Here is a 16,137-nt window from a genome sequence, read left to right as displayed (position 1 = left end):
ACAAAATATATTATGAAGGTAGGATCGGACTTAACTCATTACTGTTCAATCATCTTAGAATGAAAAAGCATCATGTATCACAAGGGATGTCATTAAATATCAATTTATCGATTATTGACTGGCGCGTTATTTTATCGACATTTAAATTAGTTGATGTTTAAATCAGAAGTCTAATTGGCATGCTTTCCAATTTCCTTTGTTTAACAGTCTGGAGTAATAGCAGTGGGAGACCACAAGAGGGTCATTACATACTATTTACTGATCGCACACACACACAGGACGAGCTAAAGCAGCGCATTTGGCAGGCCAAAGTTACAAAGGTTTTTGTACTTCTTCAAGAATTAACAAAGTGACGTTGGTGAGTTTGCAGTTTGGTGAAATTGGTGTAACTGCGTGACATTTATTATGCAATTTCTCTGTATGAAGCCATGAATAGGTCTTTGTAACATTCTTGTTACTGAAAATACATTGTGTGGGGCGGCTCTATGAAAGATACACAATATATCATCCAGTTATACTAGAGTAAATAATGATTTGGGTTGAATTTAATGGAAAACTATGTGACTTGCATGCCATGGCACTTCAGAATGTTGACGCCGAGCGTTGGCGGTGTGTGTGTACCTTTGTAGAAAATAATTGTTTCGAATTTTAGAAAGCACCATGTCCTCCGCCAGTGTGCGACCCTCTTTCATTAACCCTGCCGCTCAGTTTACCAAAGTTGTGTTGAAAATATGTCTGAAGAGACAAAAGCGGTGTCTGAAATCGCCCACTTGTTCAATTTTCTATATAGTGAATGGCAGTGAGTGGACTATATTTCAGCAGTGAGTGAACGAAATGAGAGCGATTTCAGACGCTGACGTAAATTCCATGCGTCAGAGAGCACTTGAGAGCTGTCGCAGACACTTTGTCATGAACATTTCACCTATGTGGCTTCATGAATTTTATCAGCTCTGTAACCATCTATATATATATATATATATATATATATATATATATATATATATATATATACATATACATACACACACACACACATACATACACATACTTTCATAATATGCAATTATTAAATGTTTTACTGTGCATACCGCTGGCATAATTCAATTAATCTTTTCACAACTGTTCATTTCTTATGATTATTATATTAATGATAATGAGAAAATAATTCAACAACTTGTCATGTTTATGTATATTTATTTTTTCATAAAAAGATAATATAACTGTTTACTATATATGTCAATAAAGATAAAAACGCTACTGTCGTTATATATATAATTTTTATTTTATTTTTTTAGAAAAGTAAACTACCACCAAAAACTAACACCAGTGCACAAGCACACATTTTCGCGGGGTTCTTCTTGTCGGTGTCCTCCACCCGAGTCCGGAGGCAAACTTGACGCAAAAATGTACTCCGTCTTGTTGGTTTTGGTTCTGATGAATCTTATTTTTTTTTTGAGGAGAAGAAAAAGGCGTATTATACAAAGAGCAACAACATTGAGGCGTGCGTTGTTAGCTCGTCGACGCCACCCATCGGTAAGAAGTTATTAAGACAATAAACATATAACCGTAAACTAAATAGCTGAAGAATGTCCATTCTTACAGGATATTTAAAAACTTAGACTTCGGTTTTTAGTTTACAGTTGCATGTACATGTCTACATAAGATAAACTAATAAAAGATAATGTTCAAAATTGATGTTAATAATACACTGATGTCAGTTTATTATTTGTGTATCTTATGTTTATATAATTTTTTTTTTTTTTTTAAATGTCCAGAAAATAACATTTTACCATCAAACATTATCTTAAACTATAGTGTATATATATATACTTATATATATATATATATATTTAGTTTGGGACCCCAGCTCCTTACTGTTGACTGAAACCACAAGTGCTTGTGCTCTGGTTGTACCTGGATGGGACAAGTGACCTGAGGCCAGAATCTAGGCTTACCAGGCAAACCCTAACCGACCTCATTACCAACCTCCGTGAGGATCGTGACCACAGATGGGGTCAAAATCTCGAAATTCTGGTCTTTACATTTTGGCTGGCAAGTGCAACTTCTTACTGGGTTGTTTGCAGAGCATTTGTGCACCTGTTCTACAGTGCACATGATTTTCAGAGTCACGAAAAAGATCCTCAAGATCAAACAGAGAGTAATCCGCTTCCCATCTCTACAGGAGCTTGAGGAAATCAGTGCTGGCTTTGCAAACCTGGCTGGCAGTCCTGTCTTTGGTGCATTTGCTGTTAGCATTGATGGCTGTCACTTTAGAATCAAGCCACCATCTGCTGATTCTATGTGCTACTTAAACAGAAAGTTGTTTTATTCCATCCAGCTACAAGCACTCTGTGACCACCAAGGAAATTACCTGGACATTTTTGTGGGTCATCCCAGATCTGTCCATGACTCCAGAGTGTCCAAGAACAGCCCAATTTACACTAAGGCACTGTACTCACCAGAGGGATACCGTATTTTAGGAGTTGGAGGTTACCCCTGCCTTAGCCACCCAGTCTCCATACAGCAATTACACCATACAGAGAGACACATGAGAATGCAAGTCAGCGTCGTTCAACCCCAACTATGCAAAAGCTCGGTCCTTAATTGAGATCATTTGGCAGTTTGAAAACACGATGGCGATCCATCTATTTCAAGGCCCTTGAAGTTAAGCCAGTCTTTGCTCCAGAGGTCATAGCTTGTTGTGCTGTACTGCACAACATCTGCATCACAAATGGTGACATCACAGAGCCAGAAGGCGGCCAACTGAATAACGATGACCCTGATGACCAGTACATAACAGACCCGCAGAGTGGTGAACAGACGAGAGACCACTTAGCTGCATCCGTCTCTGCTCCAGATTTTTACTATCTTCCTCCAGCCCTACAATATCATGATTATTTATAAAATCTGTTTCTGTAAATGACTATTTACTAATCTAGCATATAGTTATTATATAGTTAAACTATGAAAAATGATGTAAGGTGTTTGTTGGTACAAATTATCTTGTAAAAAATAGAGCAAACATGACTCAAATCAAACTTTATATTCTAAATAAAAACGTAAATTTGTTTCCACATTTTTTTCAAGAATTGAGAGATGTCTCTCCTCCCTCATCACTTCTCATTCTCTCCTCTGCCCTCTCAGCCACTCTCACTAAAAAAATGTCTCTTTGCTGGCCCTGCATCTCCACTCCCTAACATGCCCTCCTGCTCTGGCTCCTCGGGTACTGAATCAGGGGAACTCGCTGCAGCAACAATGGAGTTTTCCTCTGATAAGGCAATTAGGATGGGAGGCTGGATGGGTGGCCTCCCACCTACTGCCTCATCCATGAGGTTGTACCACTTCCATGTTCCTGCATTGGATTCCCCCGATTCAGTCCCAAGCCAACTCCAGTGGGTGGCTTCCTTAGCTCCTAAAAACTATTTAGAAGAGAATGATATATCTTACAGAAATACACAAAATTTTCATATAAAAAGCTCTGACAGCATAAAGTCATTCAATATGGTTTTAAAGGAATAGTTAACCCAATAATTATAATTTTCTCTTCATTTATTCACCCTTAAGTGGTCTCAGACTTGTCTGACTTTCTTCCACAGAGCACAAATAAAATATTTTAGAGATATGATCTGTTTATCTCCATACAATGCAAGGCATAAAGGCGGCAAAAGGGTTATGTGTAAGACTTTCTAATAGCTTTTTGATTAGAACAGACAAAAAAAAAAAAAAAAAAAAAAAGTAACTATAAATCTTGACATAAGCAGTCTCCTAGCCCTAGATTTCAGGCTTGATTACACTTCCTGTCACCATCTAGCATTCTGGCATGCATCTAGCACTATGAAGTGTAATTGAGCTTGAAATCATGATTGGCTAGGAGACTGCTGGTGTCAAGATAAATAGTGAAAAAGGAGTTACAGTTTGGTTTGTTCTCACACAAAACTGATTGGATTGCTTCAGAAGACATAGTTTTAAACACTGGAGTCATATGTATTACCTTAATGCTGCCTTTATGTCCTTTTTGGAGCTAAAAGATTTGGTCACCATTCACCTGCATTGTGTGAACAAACAGACATCATATTTCCATTAAAATATATTTGTTTGAATTCTGTGGAAGTCATTGGAGTTTGAGATGACATAAGGTTAAGGAAATGATGAGAGAATTACTTAAAATGATCATTGTTGGGTGAACTACTCCTGTAATTCAGACGAATTGAAGAATCTGTGGTTAAAATTTATTTTAATTATTTAGCAGTACAATTACAACAAATGCCGGATTTTCAAGACGGTTACTCCTGAAAGATGGTGCAGCTGCCATTTTGTTGGGACAATCTGGCACTTCAGGATCACAACCTGTAAGTATGCTTGATTATTTGTGGATTTATCTACTACCGAGAGTTCATATGCAGAGTTTTGTGTTGTAGCTACGTTGTACACCCAGTGCACAGCTGTAGGCCTCTGCTAACCTTGAATAGTGAATAGTGTGGAGATGGATTTATTTTTACAAACAGTAATTTTACGTCTGCAATTCACAGAAGTGCTCAGCTAACTTGCTATGTAAAGTTATTGTTTTGGTAAGAGTTTACTATTCAGCTGTGGGCCAGCTTTTACCTAAAACTGTGTAACAAAATGGTCGATCTCAAGAGTCTTATATAATTACAAGCTGTAATGTTACGGCCACTATTGGTAGTCCATGGCTGACTTGCTCACTAACTTTCTAATACCCCCGGTAATGTCCAACCAGGAGTAAGCCTCTGTTCTCCGTTCATAGCTTGGGTGAAAAAAGTTGGGCTACACCCATTCCAGCAAAAGATGACTAACTTAGATGCACTACGTGTCTTTTACTTGAAGCTTCGTTATGTTCACAATAATCAGCAGTGTACTTGTAAGAAGGCTACAAAATTAAAACTTACCACTGTGTGCTTGTGAAGGTGGTTCAGGTCAATCAGCTTGTTCTTCCAAACTTTCATTATTGGACTCATGCTCGAACTGGTACAACAAAAACTGACGCCACTGTTACCATAGTTACAGTAGTTTACAGCTGCTCAGGAAGACTCGGGAGCTGAATCTCAGTTACAGTAAGGGGCATTACATTTCTGACACACACTCTACGTGGCTGACCAATCACAACAGACTAGGCCAGCTGACCAATCAGAGCAGACTGGGATTTTCGGAAAGGGGGGCTTTAAAGAGACAGGAGTTATATCAGAGCGTTTCAGCCAGAGTATGAAGAGAGGGGAAAAGCAAAGTACAGTATGAGGAAAATAATGTTTTTTTTTTTACATTAAAGCATGTAAACCTATTCTAGTAGACCCCTAAAATAAAATTATGAACCTGGAAATCAGCATAATATGGGCTCTTTAAGAGTTTTTCTTTATAAGGGCCAAAAACAAAAATGTAAGTTTTGTTTTTTATTTAGTACTGTATGACAGATATTGAAGTATACTCCATTAGAAAATAATTATTAAATACTTTAAAAATTCTTTGTTATTAATTTTTGCCTCTGTAAGCATAAATTATTGTTTGTAGCCTTTTGTAATCGTTGAGTATGAGCCCCTCAATTGTCCTGAGTGGCAAAGATGGATCAGCCACTGTGGTGGAGAGATCAAACATGAAGTGTTATGCACAAACATCACAAAAGGCAACAGTCATTGACCCTGGAGGAGGACACATGATATTAAGAACCAAGGGATTGTAAACTTTTTAACAGGATCATTTGTAAATTTAGATATGATCTGGATTTGTGAAATGTACATTTCTGTAATATCAAATAGCTTCATTAATGTAGTTCTAAAAAAAAAAAAAAAAAAACATCTTGCAGATGCTGCAAAGGATGTAAATTTACAAGCAGAACTGTATATATTATTAAGATGAATTTACCTTGTAGGTTTTATTCATGTTTTCCCACTTTTTGGCAGCTTTGGAAGGGGTTACCACACCAAGCAAACCCATCTCTTTCAGTACAGTTCTGTAGTGCATATAACGTAATGATTTAAATATTACTAATTAGACATAATAATAATAATAATACTACATTTTATTTATATAGCGCCTTTCCACAAGCTCAAGGACACTTTACACTCCATATACATTTAACAGGAAAAAGTACATTAGTATACATTTCAACAGAAGTTACAATCTCAATTACAAAAGTGGATATAAAACATCAATCAGTAATAGACAAATAATGCGCTCAGAAAAGATGTGTTTTAAGCAGAGATTTAAAGATAGAAATAGAGGAGATGTCACGGAGGCTCTGGGGTAGAGAGTTCCACAGTTTAGGTACAACTACACTGAAGGATCTCCCACCAAAAGTGGATAGACGAAATCTAGGGACAGACAACAATTTTGAATCAGAAGAACGAAGAGTGCATGCTGGTGTGTGTGGATGCAGCAGATTAGATATATAACAAGTTCCAGATCACTGAGACCTTTGTATGTCAGGAGAATAATTTTAAACTTAATACGCCATGAGACAGGCATCCAGTGAAGACTAAACAAGATGGGAGTAATGTGTGCAGAACGCTTGGTGTTAGTGAGAACTCTAGCTGCAGCGTTTTGGATGTATTGTAATCGGGCAATAGTTTTAGATGGTAGGCCAGTAAAGAGGGAGTTACACTAGTCGAGACGTGATGATATGAAAGCATGAACTAGTAATTCTGCATCCTTCAAACTGAGAATGGGGCGAAGTTGTGCAATGTGACATAGATGGAAGAAAGCAGTTTTAGTGATGGTTCTGATGTGGGCTTCAAGAGTAAGAGATGGATCGAAAGTGATTCCCAGATTCTTAATGGTTTTAGAGGGTTTGGTCAGATTTCCATCAATATTGACACAAATGTCGATATTTCTTATAAGTGTTTGTGGCCCAGAAATCATGATCTCAGTTCTGTCAGCATTGAATTTGAGGAAATTACTGTTTAACCAAATTTTTACATCAATGATACAGGCAGTTAAGGAGCTGATGTCATGTGTTTCATCAAAACATACAGATGTGTAAATCTGGGTGTCATCAGCATAGCAGTGATAATATCAACATATCAACTGAAACTGAACTCTATTCATTCCTGAGAAACAGAAATCTTGAAACTCACTCCCATCCAAGCTGGACTGCGTTCCCACGCCCAGAGAAGAGATGCCCATTGGCCATCCTGCTCATTATGAGACACGTTACGTCTTCATCCATCCCTAAAACAATAGAAAATCTTTGCGAATACAGTAGTTACATGTGATAAATATGTGAACAATCCAACAAATTATCATTTGCTGTGTGAAATTCTGACCATAAAAATTACCCTTGCTAGTTACGAGTAAAAAATTGCATTCAAGTGGAGTTAGTGGCCAATCATAAATTAATCCATCAATATGTATAATTTTACTTTGTTATATCTTGATACAGATGCATTTTTTATTAATAAAATAGTCACTTACATTTGTAAAAGTTGTCGCCTCCGGTGTTTGCATCCGCTGTTTGCAATTTTCTTTTGCACTCTGCCGCCGTCTCCGTGCTGGATTATGGGAAAGAGGGATCGGAGAGTGTACATCGTATGTACACTCGAAATCAGATTGCATTGTGGATAAGAATGAGTGAACAAATGTAGGGAACGAGAAGTAGGGAACGAATTCGAATACCACTACAAAATGGCTGACACCCGAAATAGTGCACTATTTAGTCGATGGGGGTCGGTTTCGGACACAGCTAAAGACTATTGTGCATCGAGCAGCCCTATTTATATCTGGGAGAAAATCAATATATATATATATATATATATATATATATATATATATATATATATATATATATATATCGATAATTTATCGATGCATGAAAAAGGCATAGATACCAAGCTTATGTATCACATTTGTGACTTCTTTTTTCCAACTTATATGTACATACATAACCATTGATTAAAGCTTTGAATGAAAAGACCTCCCAGACCACACAAAAGCATTTAAAAAGTGCAAAATTTTTATTTAAATACAGTGGGCTATAAGAGATACAGTGAGCAACAAATAACCCACCACAGTCCAACAAAACCTTAATATACACACCATATCTTGCATTACTGTATTTTAAATAGATGATAGAGCATATTAAGGAAATTCAGCTGACTCTTCGTCGCAGGTGAAGAATGTGAATGTCAGGACTGTTGAACTCTGGGTCTTGTTTCTCAGGTGGGATATCCTCTGACTGGAAGTCTTGCAAAAGCAGCTATAGAATGACAACACAGATGTGAGAAAAAACACATTTAGTCTTACAAGGCACTTTGAGTATTTCTAAAATCTATAGGATATTAAGTAACATAGCATTATTTCGAGCATTAATTGTTTGAGACAAAATATTGTTTCCTTCTGTTAAGATGTGCCACTAAATATTACAAATCTTTTTATTGGTTTGGTGTTTTACATTAAGGTCTATTTGAAGTCTCTCACCTCAAAGAATCTCTTTTCTATCTCAGGATTGACACCAACAGTCCGTTGCTCATAGCAACAGATGATGCATGTCTCAGGCCCAGCAAGGACTTTCAGAGTCTCCACTAGGGGCACCACAGACTGAAACATAAAAGTGGAATGAAAAACACTGCAGTAGTTAGATCTAGTATTGATCACTGATCTGTACTGTAAAGCTAAGTATTGAAGGTAACAATGCAGGGCATTTTTGATGTAAAAAAGAAATAGCCCCATGAACTTTGTTACAATAACTATTATTACAATACCTGCTCATAGTATATACAGTCAGCCATCAGAATATAATGAGGATGAGGTAGAAAATCTTCCACATTTCCTCCCCTTTAAAAAAGAGATTAACTGCATAAACCATTATAAACAAAAACAGGCATGTGTGTTACTTTTATTTGGGATGTGGTTGGGGAGATAAGCCACAGCTAACCCAAATTTTACACATGAATAGATAAGGCTCAAAGCATAAGCTGAAAACACAAGCTTTGTTGCTATAATTATCTAACTGCTTAAAAAGAGGATGTAGGATTTAAGTTAGTACAAACCATTTCAGTACCTTGGCTGCAATTGAGCCTGTGCTGATGAGATGCTGATTTTTACTAATGTTCAGCTGAAGAAGAGGCTGCAGGTCTTCCAGATCCGTCACTATGACATTAGCCCTGTGGGTGCACAATACTGAGGTTTACATTCAGTCAAGATGCTTACAACTGATCACATGTCCCTCACTTTAACATTAAAAACCACACTTAACATTCAAATATCATGTTGATACCGAATGATATTCTTATGAGACCTGAATATTCATCAAACATAATAAAAATATATAAACTACATTTAATGTAGATATTTAATGTAACATTGTTACAGGTTGTACGTGCAAAGACGATCTGAATGGATTCAGTACCCTCTTCCTTGTTGTCCATTTTCATTTCTGTTATTACCAACTTTGTGATACAACAGAAACTAGATGGTCATTTTGGAGAATTATAAGAAGTTTATTGGTTTTATGGCTTATTTTATTCATATTTCACAGTGCCAATGTGCATAAAGCCATGACAAGGAGTCAAATAGATCTGTGAAAATTTTCACAAATCCAGTTGTCTGAAACAAATGTTTTTCCCTTATTATAAGCAGTGTGCTTTATAAAATGGTCTGTTTTTTAAATTATAAGATTTTTATTACTTTTCTGGCTTATATCCTTAATTTTTCACATTGCCAATATGCATGAAGCCATCAAAATGAGTCAAATCATTCTACGGAAGTTTTCACAAAGCCAGTTTTGTGTAAAACCAATGTTTTTCCATAATAATTACCATCTCATCTGACTCAAGAACTCAACCAAGGGTTAAGAGACAAAAACTGTACTGTGAAATAATTCACAAATCAGGATGGTCTAATTAAGCCTAGTGTGACTAGATGGTCATTTTGGAGAATTCTAGGAAGTCTATTGGTTTTATGGCCTATTTTATTCATACTTCACAGTGCCAATATGCATAAAGCCATGACAATGAGTTAAATAGATCTGTGAAAGTTTTCACTGAGAAACTAGTGTATTTCTATCAAAATTATCATGTGTTTCAAGAATGTGACCTCTCGAAGGGCCTGGGTAGCTCAGTGAGTATTGCCGCCGACTACCACCCCTGGAGTTGCAAGTTCAAATCCAGGTCTACTAAGCAACCAAATTGGCCCGGTTGCTAGGGAGGGTAGAGTCACATGGGGTAACCTCCTCGTGGTCGCGATTAGGGGTTCTCGCTCTCAATGGGGCGCGTGGTAAGTTGTGCGTGGATCGCGGAGTAGCATGAGCCTCCACATGCTGTGAATCTCCGCGGTGTCATGCACAGCGAGCCACGTGATAAGATGTGCGGATTGACTGTCTCAGAAGCGGAGACAACTGAGACTTGTCCTCCGCCACCCGGACTGAGGTGAGTAACCGTGTCACCACGAGGACCTACTAAGTAATGGGAATTGGGCAAAAAAAGAAATAAATTAATGTGACCTCAACATTTATAACACTGATTTTTTCAGGTAAACTGTTGACCCAACAACTCAGGAATCGTCTATTTAAGCCTAGTGTGACCCATCTAGATACTCATTTTGTAGAATAAGAAGATGGCTTAGAAAATGTGTATTTCACAATGCCAATATTCAAGAAGCCATCAATCTGTGAAAGTTTTCACAAATCCAGTTTTGTATGAAACTAGTGTTTTTCTATCATAGTTATCATGTGTTTGCAAAATGTGTCCTCTCAAAGCCTATAACACTGATTTTTCAGATAAACTGTTGACTACAGAACTCAAAAAAGGATTAAGAGACAAAAACTGATCTGTGAAAAAACTCACAAATCATGAAGGTCTATTTGACCCGTCTAGGTTCTCAGTTTTTAGAATTATAAACTGATTTCTCTGATGGCTTTATCCATAGCCTATATTGTAATTATTACACAAGGCAATGGGGGTAGAGCAGTAAGACGCAATCAAACGCGACCAAATGAGATTGTGAAAGTTTTCACAAATCAGGTTCTATCTAATACAAGTGAATTTGCATGAACACAGATTGCCTGTTTACTGGAAATAGCCGTTAAAATTGAAGAGCGCTTATTTTTCACCTTCCCGTCTCATGGACTTAAAAAGAATTGACAGGAAAACAAACTGCTGTGAAAAAATTCACAATTCAGACTAGTCAAGATGAGAGTGGTTTCAGTCTTCTAGGTGTTCAACGTTTGTAGCTATTTGGACTAGAAACTGAAGAGTCGTAAAATTACATGATCGATTGCGGAGCGGAGGATGATATCATCCGAATTCACAAATCATGAAGAATCACATGCAACATTATTTACATGTCTATGACAGCGCATGGCAGGTTTATCAAACCGCAAACTATATTTACCGCGGTAAACATTTCAACCATGAACAACTTTGAGCAACTTGCATTCACCATATCTAATTTATAGTAGGCTAATGCAGTTATAATCTATATCCTTTCGTTAATTAGCAGGTTGGTGGCTTTATTTAACAGAGGAATTCACACGGCACAGCATTCATAACTCACCCCAGAGTAGCAGCCACGAGACCCACGAGTCCTGTTCCTGCGCCCAGTTCAATCATTTTCTTAGAGGACCACGTACTCATACCGGACTGAGTACTGCAAAACTGTTCCGTTTCGAGGTATTTTGATAGGACTATAGCTGCATCCCATACTACACAGCCCACGTCCCCTTTGCTACACTGATACATTCTTAAAACAGAACCATCGTTTTTCTCGATTTCTCTAACAAAATAATCTATAGAACTGTCTTCGGTCGCCATGTCTGGTTCACTGAACTAAAACGTGCTATGATACGTAAACAATGACGTCCAATTCGCGAATCATTTGAATCGGTTCTTTTCGCCAACGGAACCGACTCTGTTTAAAGTGAACTCGTCACAATAGAACATCCTGAGATTTGAATGAGGTTCAAATCAACTTTGACAAAAAAAAAAAAAAAAAAAAAAAGAGGAAGATTTATTTATTTTTATTTTTATACACTTTGAAGATACAAATTAATACTAAAATGTATCGATTTTTTTTTTTTTTTTTTTAAAGAAAGATGAATGGAATTAATAATAATTGCCATTTTTAAGCATGAAGGTGATCTGTCATCACTGTAACCATTCCATAGCGACCTCCCAGCAAACAATTTTGGTTCCCAGAACGTTTGGGAACGTTAGATTTTGGTTCCCAGAACATACATTTTTAAGGTTTGTTTTTGGTTAGCCAGGAAAATTTTCTTTACGGAAATAGAACGTAGTTTTTAGGTTTGCAGAACGTTCCCCTAACGTTCTGTTAATGTTCTCTTAACCTCAATATTCATAATTTATTTTACATAACATATTCATACATTCATGCATCATTCATCGTGCAACAATCGGTCTATATAAATAAAAAATTAGTGCACAATCCATATTTTTGTTGATCCATTGTTTTATTGTTTACATAAAATAACATAAGCCATGAATCTCGGGAAATTCAAAACAGTAATTATCATTAAAAAAAAAAAAAAAAAAATTCTCAGTGAAAATTAAAATACACTTAATCCTCTGCAGTTTGGTTCTCAGATTAATTTGTTCCTTTTTAAAGATGTTTATATATTTATACTGAAAAACAAGACAAATACACTGATGATTAAATCTCAAGTGCAGCGTCACAATATTACGTGATTTTGATATTGACTTGAGCTGATATTTTAGTTTAAAAATATATACAAAACAGATTATTTAATAAAAGCTGAATACTAAAATTAAGTATGCTAAAATGCAATTATACAACCTATATCTTACATTTTTTACATACATTTTGCACAAGCAAGTGGTAAATACTGAAAACTCTTGTTGTTGTGCGCTGTGTTTCCTTTCAAAACATAAGATTGTTGTGGCATGCAATGACTCAATTTGGTTTAATCACCAAAAACAGAATGATCTTCCTTCAATTTAGTAATTTAACAATCAATTGATTCAAAAGCAATGTTTTTATTTATTTTAATTCATGTAACTATTATTATTTAATGTGATTATTTAAACTGCTCTTAGGTGTAAATCAACAAATCATTTAGTTTACCTGTTCAACTGGTCTGGGAATTATGTTTGTAAAGTATCAACATCAAAGTTACATGCGATTATAAAAATTGTAAATGAAATGTAGACCTACTGATGACACACTGATTATGTGAAGATGTTACTTTGTGGTTTTGTTAATAATAATAATAATAATACTTCATATTTGTTAAAATACTACAGTTTAGTAATCGTTTAATAGCATAATAGCACAGTTTTTAAAGAGATTTAAAAAAAAGTAACATATATATATATATATATATATAACTCAGCAAAAAAAAAAGAAATGTCCCCTTTTCAGGACACTGTATTTTAAAGATAATTTTGTAAAAATCCAAATAACTTTACAGATCTTTATTGTAAAGGGTTTAAACAATGTTTTCCATGCTTGTTCAATGAACCATAAACAATTAATGAACATGCACCTGTGGAACGGTCGTTAAGACACTAACAGCTTACAGACGGTAGGCAGTTAAGGTCACAGTTTTAAAAACTTAGGACACTAAAGAGACCTTTCTACTGACTCTGAAAAACACCAAAAGAAAGATGCCCAGGGTCCCTGCTCATCTGTGTGAATGTGCCTTAAGCATGCTGCATGGAGGCATGATGACTGCAAATGTGGCCAGGGCAATAAATTCCAATGTCCGTACTGTGAGACGCCTAAGACAGCGCTACAGGGAGACAGGAAGGACAGCTGATCATCCTCGTAGTGGCCACATGTAACAACACCTGCACAGGATCGGTACATCCAAATATCACACCTGCGGGACAGGTACAGGATGACAACAACAACTGCCTGAGTTACACCAGGAATGCACAATCCCTCCATCAGTGTCCGCTGTCTGCTATAGGCTGAAAGAGGCTGGACTGAGGGCTTGTAGGCCTGTTGTAAGGCAGGTCCTTACCAGACATCACCGGCAACAATGTCGCCTATGGGCACAAACCCACCTTCGCTGGACCAGACAGGACTGGCAAAAAGTGCTCTTCACTGACAAGTCATGGTTTTGTCTCACCAGGGGTGCTGGTCGGACTCACGTTTATCGTCGAATGAATGAGCGTTACACCGAGGCCTGTACTCTGGAGCAGGATCGATTTGGTGGTGGAGGGTCCGTCATGGTCTGGGGTGGTGTGTCACAGCATCATCGGACTGAGCTTGTTGTCATTGCAGGCAATCTCAATGCCGTGCTGTTTATATATATTACATAGAGCTGCAGGTATAACATTAAAACGTTTAAAAAAATAAATTCCTCTTACAGAATAAATCAGGACATCTTGGCATTTGAGAAAGAGAAATATATTGCTTTAAATCAATTTTGAATATCTTGTATTTTGATAAATACACATTTTGTATATTTATATAAAATATATAGATTTATATTCTACTAACCCTTGTCTTGAGGACATGTTTTGGGCAAAGGCTGATCTAAAAATACATCAGAAATACAAAAAGACATCTAGTATGCTGCTTTGCATTTTAGAGCCTTTTTGATTGTGCATAATAAAGAAAACAAAATAAATCAGTAGAGCAAATAAAATGTAATATTAGTGGCTGTGCCTTAGAGTATTGTGACAAGACAGGAGAGGAATTTGGATCTAAATGCAGACTTTTTATAAAATAAAGGTAAACCAGGTAACTCAGAACATAATAAAACAAAACACAGGGAACAAAGCACAGCATAATACAGATGAAAACTGACAAAGAAACCAGGCGAAAACAAGGTTTAAATACACAAGGGAAAACAATGGAATGAGGAACACCTGGGGAAACAATCAGGGGAAACCAATCATGAAAAGAAACTACAAAGGACTACAAAACTATCAGGAAACAGAAACAGGGAACTAAACCATAATTTCAACATAAAAGTAAAAAAAAAAAAAAAAAAAAAAAAAAAAAAAAAACAGGGAATGTGTGACAACTATAAGTACTATACAAATACTGCTCAAACACCTAAGGTCAATTGTAACATTTTTAATTGCTTGACTGACTTTAAAATATTAATAATTTCACGTATTAACCTGACAAAATATTTGTTTTGTTTGAATAATGATTTTGAAAACATATTTATTTTTTATTTTTATATTCTACTAACCTTTGTCTTGAGGATTAATCTCGGACAATGATTTATCTGCAAATATAACAGAAAACTGAAATTACATCTAGTATGTTGGTTAATAGTTATGTTTTAATCATGTTACATGTAAACAACTTAGTGGAACAGGTTTTGACACCTTTGTCTCAGTGAGAAAACTCTGGCATCTTCTGAAATAAAAATGTTTTTATCATTCTTTAAATTAAACTGGATATAAATTGATTGTAAATTCAAATTATGTAATCTGAATCAAAGAAGCAAAATACAAGTTGACCTAAAAATATGCTTAATGAGGCAACATCTAAATTAACTGGTTTTATTTTACCCATGTTCTCATTCAGAAAGAACAAGCACTCAAATAATTAACAGGCTGTCAAAGAGTTTTTTGTATTGTTTTCCTGTAAAAATATCTAAAAGTCCTTAAAACAAGATCAATTCGATTCATCTTGTTTTAGAAACAACACTGCATAAGATATTTAGGTTTTTCAGAGAATGTATTTTTAACATGTGTATTTTGTCTTACTGTACTGGCAGAGTTTTTATAGTCAAAACAAGTGAAAAAATCTACCAGTGCTGAAGAAGTAATCCAAAGTATTTAGAATATGTTACTGACCTTGAGTAATCTAATGGAATACGTTACAAATTACATTTTATAGCATGTATTCTGTAATCTGTAGTGGAATACATTTCAAAAGTAACCCTCCCAACCCTGTGTACAGATAACATAAACCACTACTCCATTTTCAATGTGTTTTATAATGTGTATATAATTCTTTATTTTTCTTTTTTTTTTCCTCCCAGAAAAGTGGATGCGAGTCCCTCCATATGCGATATGCACTTAGTATGCGAGTCGCCAATAAACCAAAAGAAGAAGAAGAATCACGCGCATCTGGTCTGTTCACTCATGATAAATTATTATAATCAGATAATGCACATTAGATGAAATTACTCTGACGTCACACCACAGGAAACCGCACTTCTGGGTTCTATTGAGCAGAAGATTTCAA

General features: G+C 36.0%; 1 protein-coding gene and 1 long non-coding RNA gene across 4 annotated transcripts; one reads left to right on the top strand and one right to left on the bottom strand.

Moving 5' to 3' along the window:
- The first annotated feature begins 264 nt into the window (after nt 1-264).
- On the top strand, nt 265-16,137 carry LOC127455226 (uncharacterized). The gene is made up of 3 exons (XR_007899647.1): nt 265-358; nt 4,247-4,349; nt 15,932-16,137. It is a non-coding gene; the product is annotated as an uncharacterized LOC127455226 (long non-coding RNA).
- On the bottom strand, nt 5,929-11,780 carry vcpkmt (valosin containing protein lysine (K) methyltransferase). Of its 3 annotated transcripts, XR_007899645.1 has the most exons (8): nt 11,500-11,780; nt 8,997-9,110; nt 8,709-8,781; nt 8,425-8,544; nt 8,044-8,203; nt 7,423-7,499; nt 7,086-7,179; nt 5,929-6,323 (listed from the first exon to the last, which is right to left on the bottom strand). XR_007899645.1 is itself a non-coding variant. In XM_051722922.1 (5 exons), the coding sequence occupies exons 1-5, from the start codon at nt 11,754-11,756 to the stop codon at nt 8,096-8,098; spliced, it is 672 nt and encodes a 223-aa protein (XP_051578882.1). In that variant the 5' UTR covers nt 11,757-11,780; the 3' UTR covers nt 7,866-8,095. The 3 variants fall into 3 exon arrangements, 2 of the variants coding, with proteins under 2 accessions (XP_051578883.1, XP_051578882.1); XM_051722922.1 differs by lacking the exons at nt 5,929-6,323; nt 7,086-7,179; nt 7,423-7,499 and having other exon boundaries at nt 7,866-8,203; XM_051722923.1 differs by lacking the exons at nt 5,929-6,323; nt 7,086-7,179; nt 7,423-7,499; nt 8,709-8,781 and having other exon boundaries at nt 7,862-8,203; nt 9,008-9,110.

Source organism: Myxocyprinus asiaticus, chromosome 17 (genome assembly GCF_019703515.2).
Source record: "Myxocyprinus asiaticus isolate MX2 ecotype Aquarium Trade chromosome 17, UBuf_Myxa_2, whole genome shotgun sequence".
NCBI lineage: Eukaryota > Metazoa > Chordata > Actinopteri > Cypriniformes > Catostomidae > Myxocyprinus > Myxocyprinus asiaticus.
This window is presented reverse-complemented; position numbering and strand designations above follow the sequence as displayed.

What these genes read in the sequence shown, in the direction of transcription:
- vcpkmt (XM_051722922.1), bottom strand. Translation starts at nt 11,756, where the DNA reads ATGGCGACCGAAGACAGTTCTATAGATTATTTTGTTAGAGAAATCGAG. An exon ending in CTCGTGGCTGCTACTCTGGG is followed by an intron (nt 9,111 to 11,499) that starts GTGAGTTATGAA and finishes GTGCACCCACAG; the next exon opens with GGCTAATGTCATAGTGACGG. An exon ending in GCAGCCAAGGTACTGAAATG is followed by an intron (nt 8,782 to 8,996) that starts GTTTGTACTAAC and finishes TCTTTTTTAAAG; the next exon opens with GGGAGGAAATGTGGAAGATT.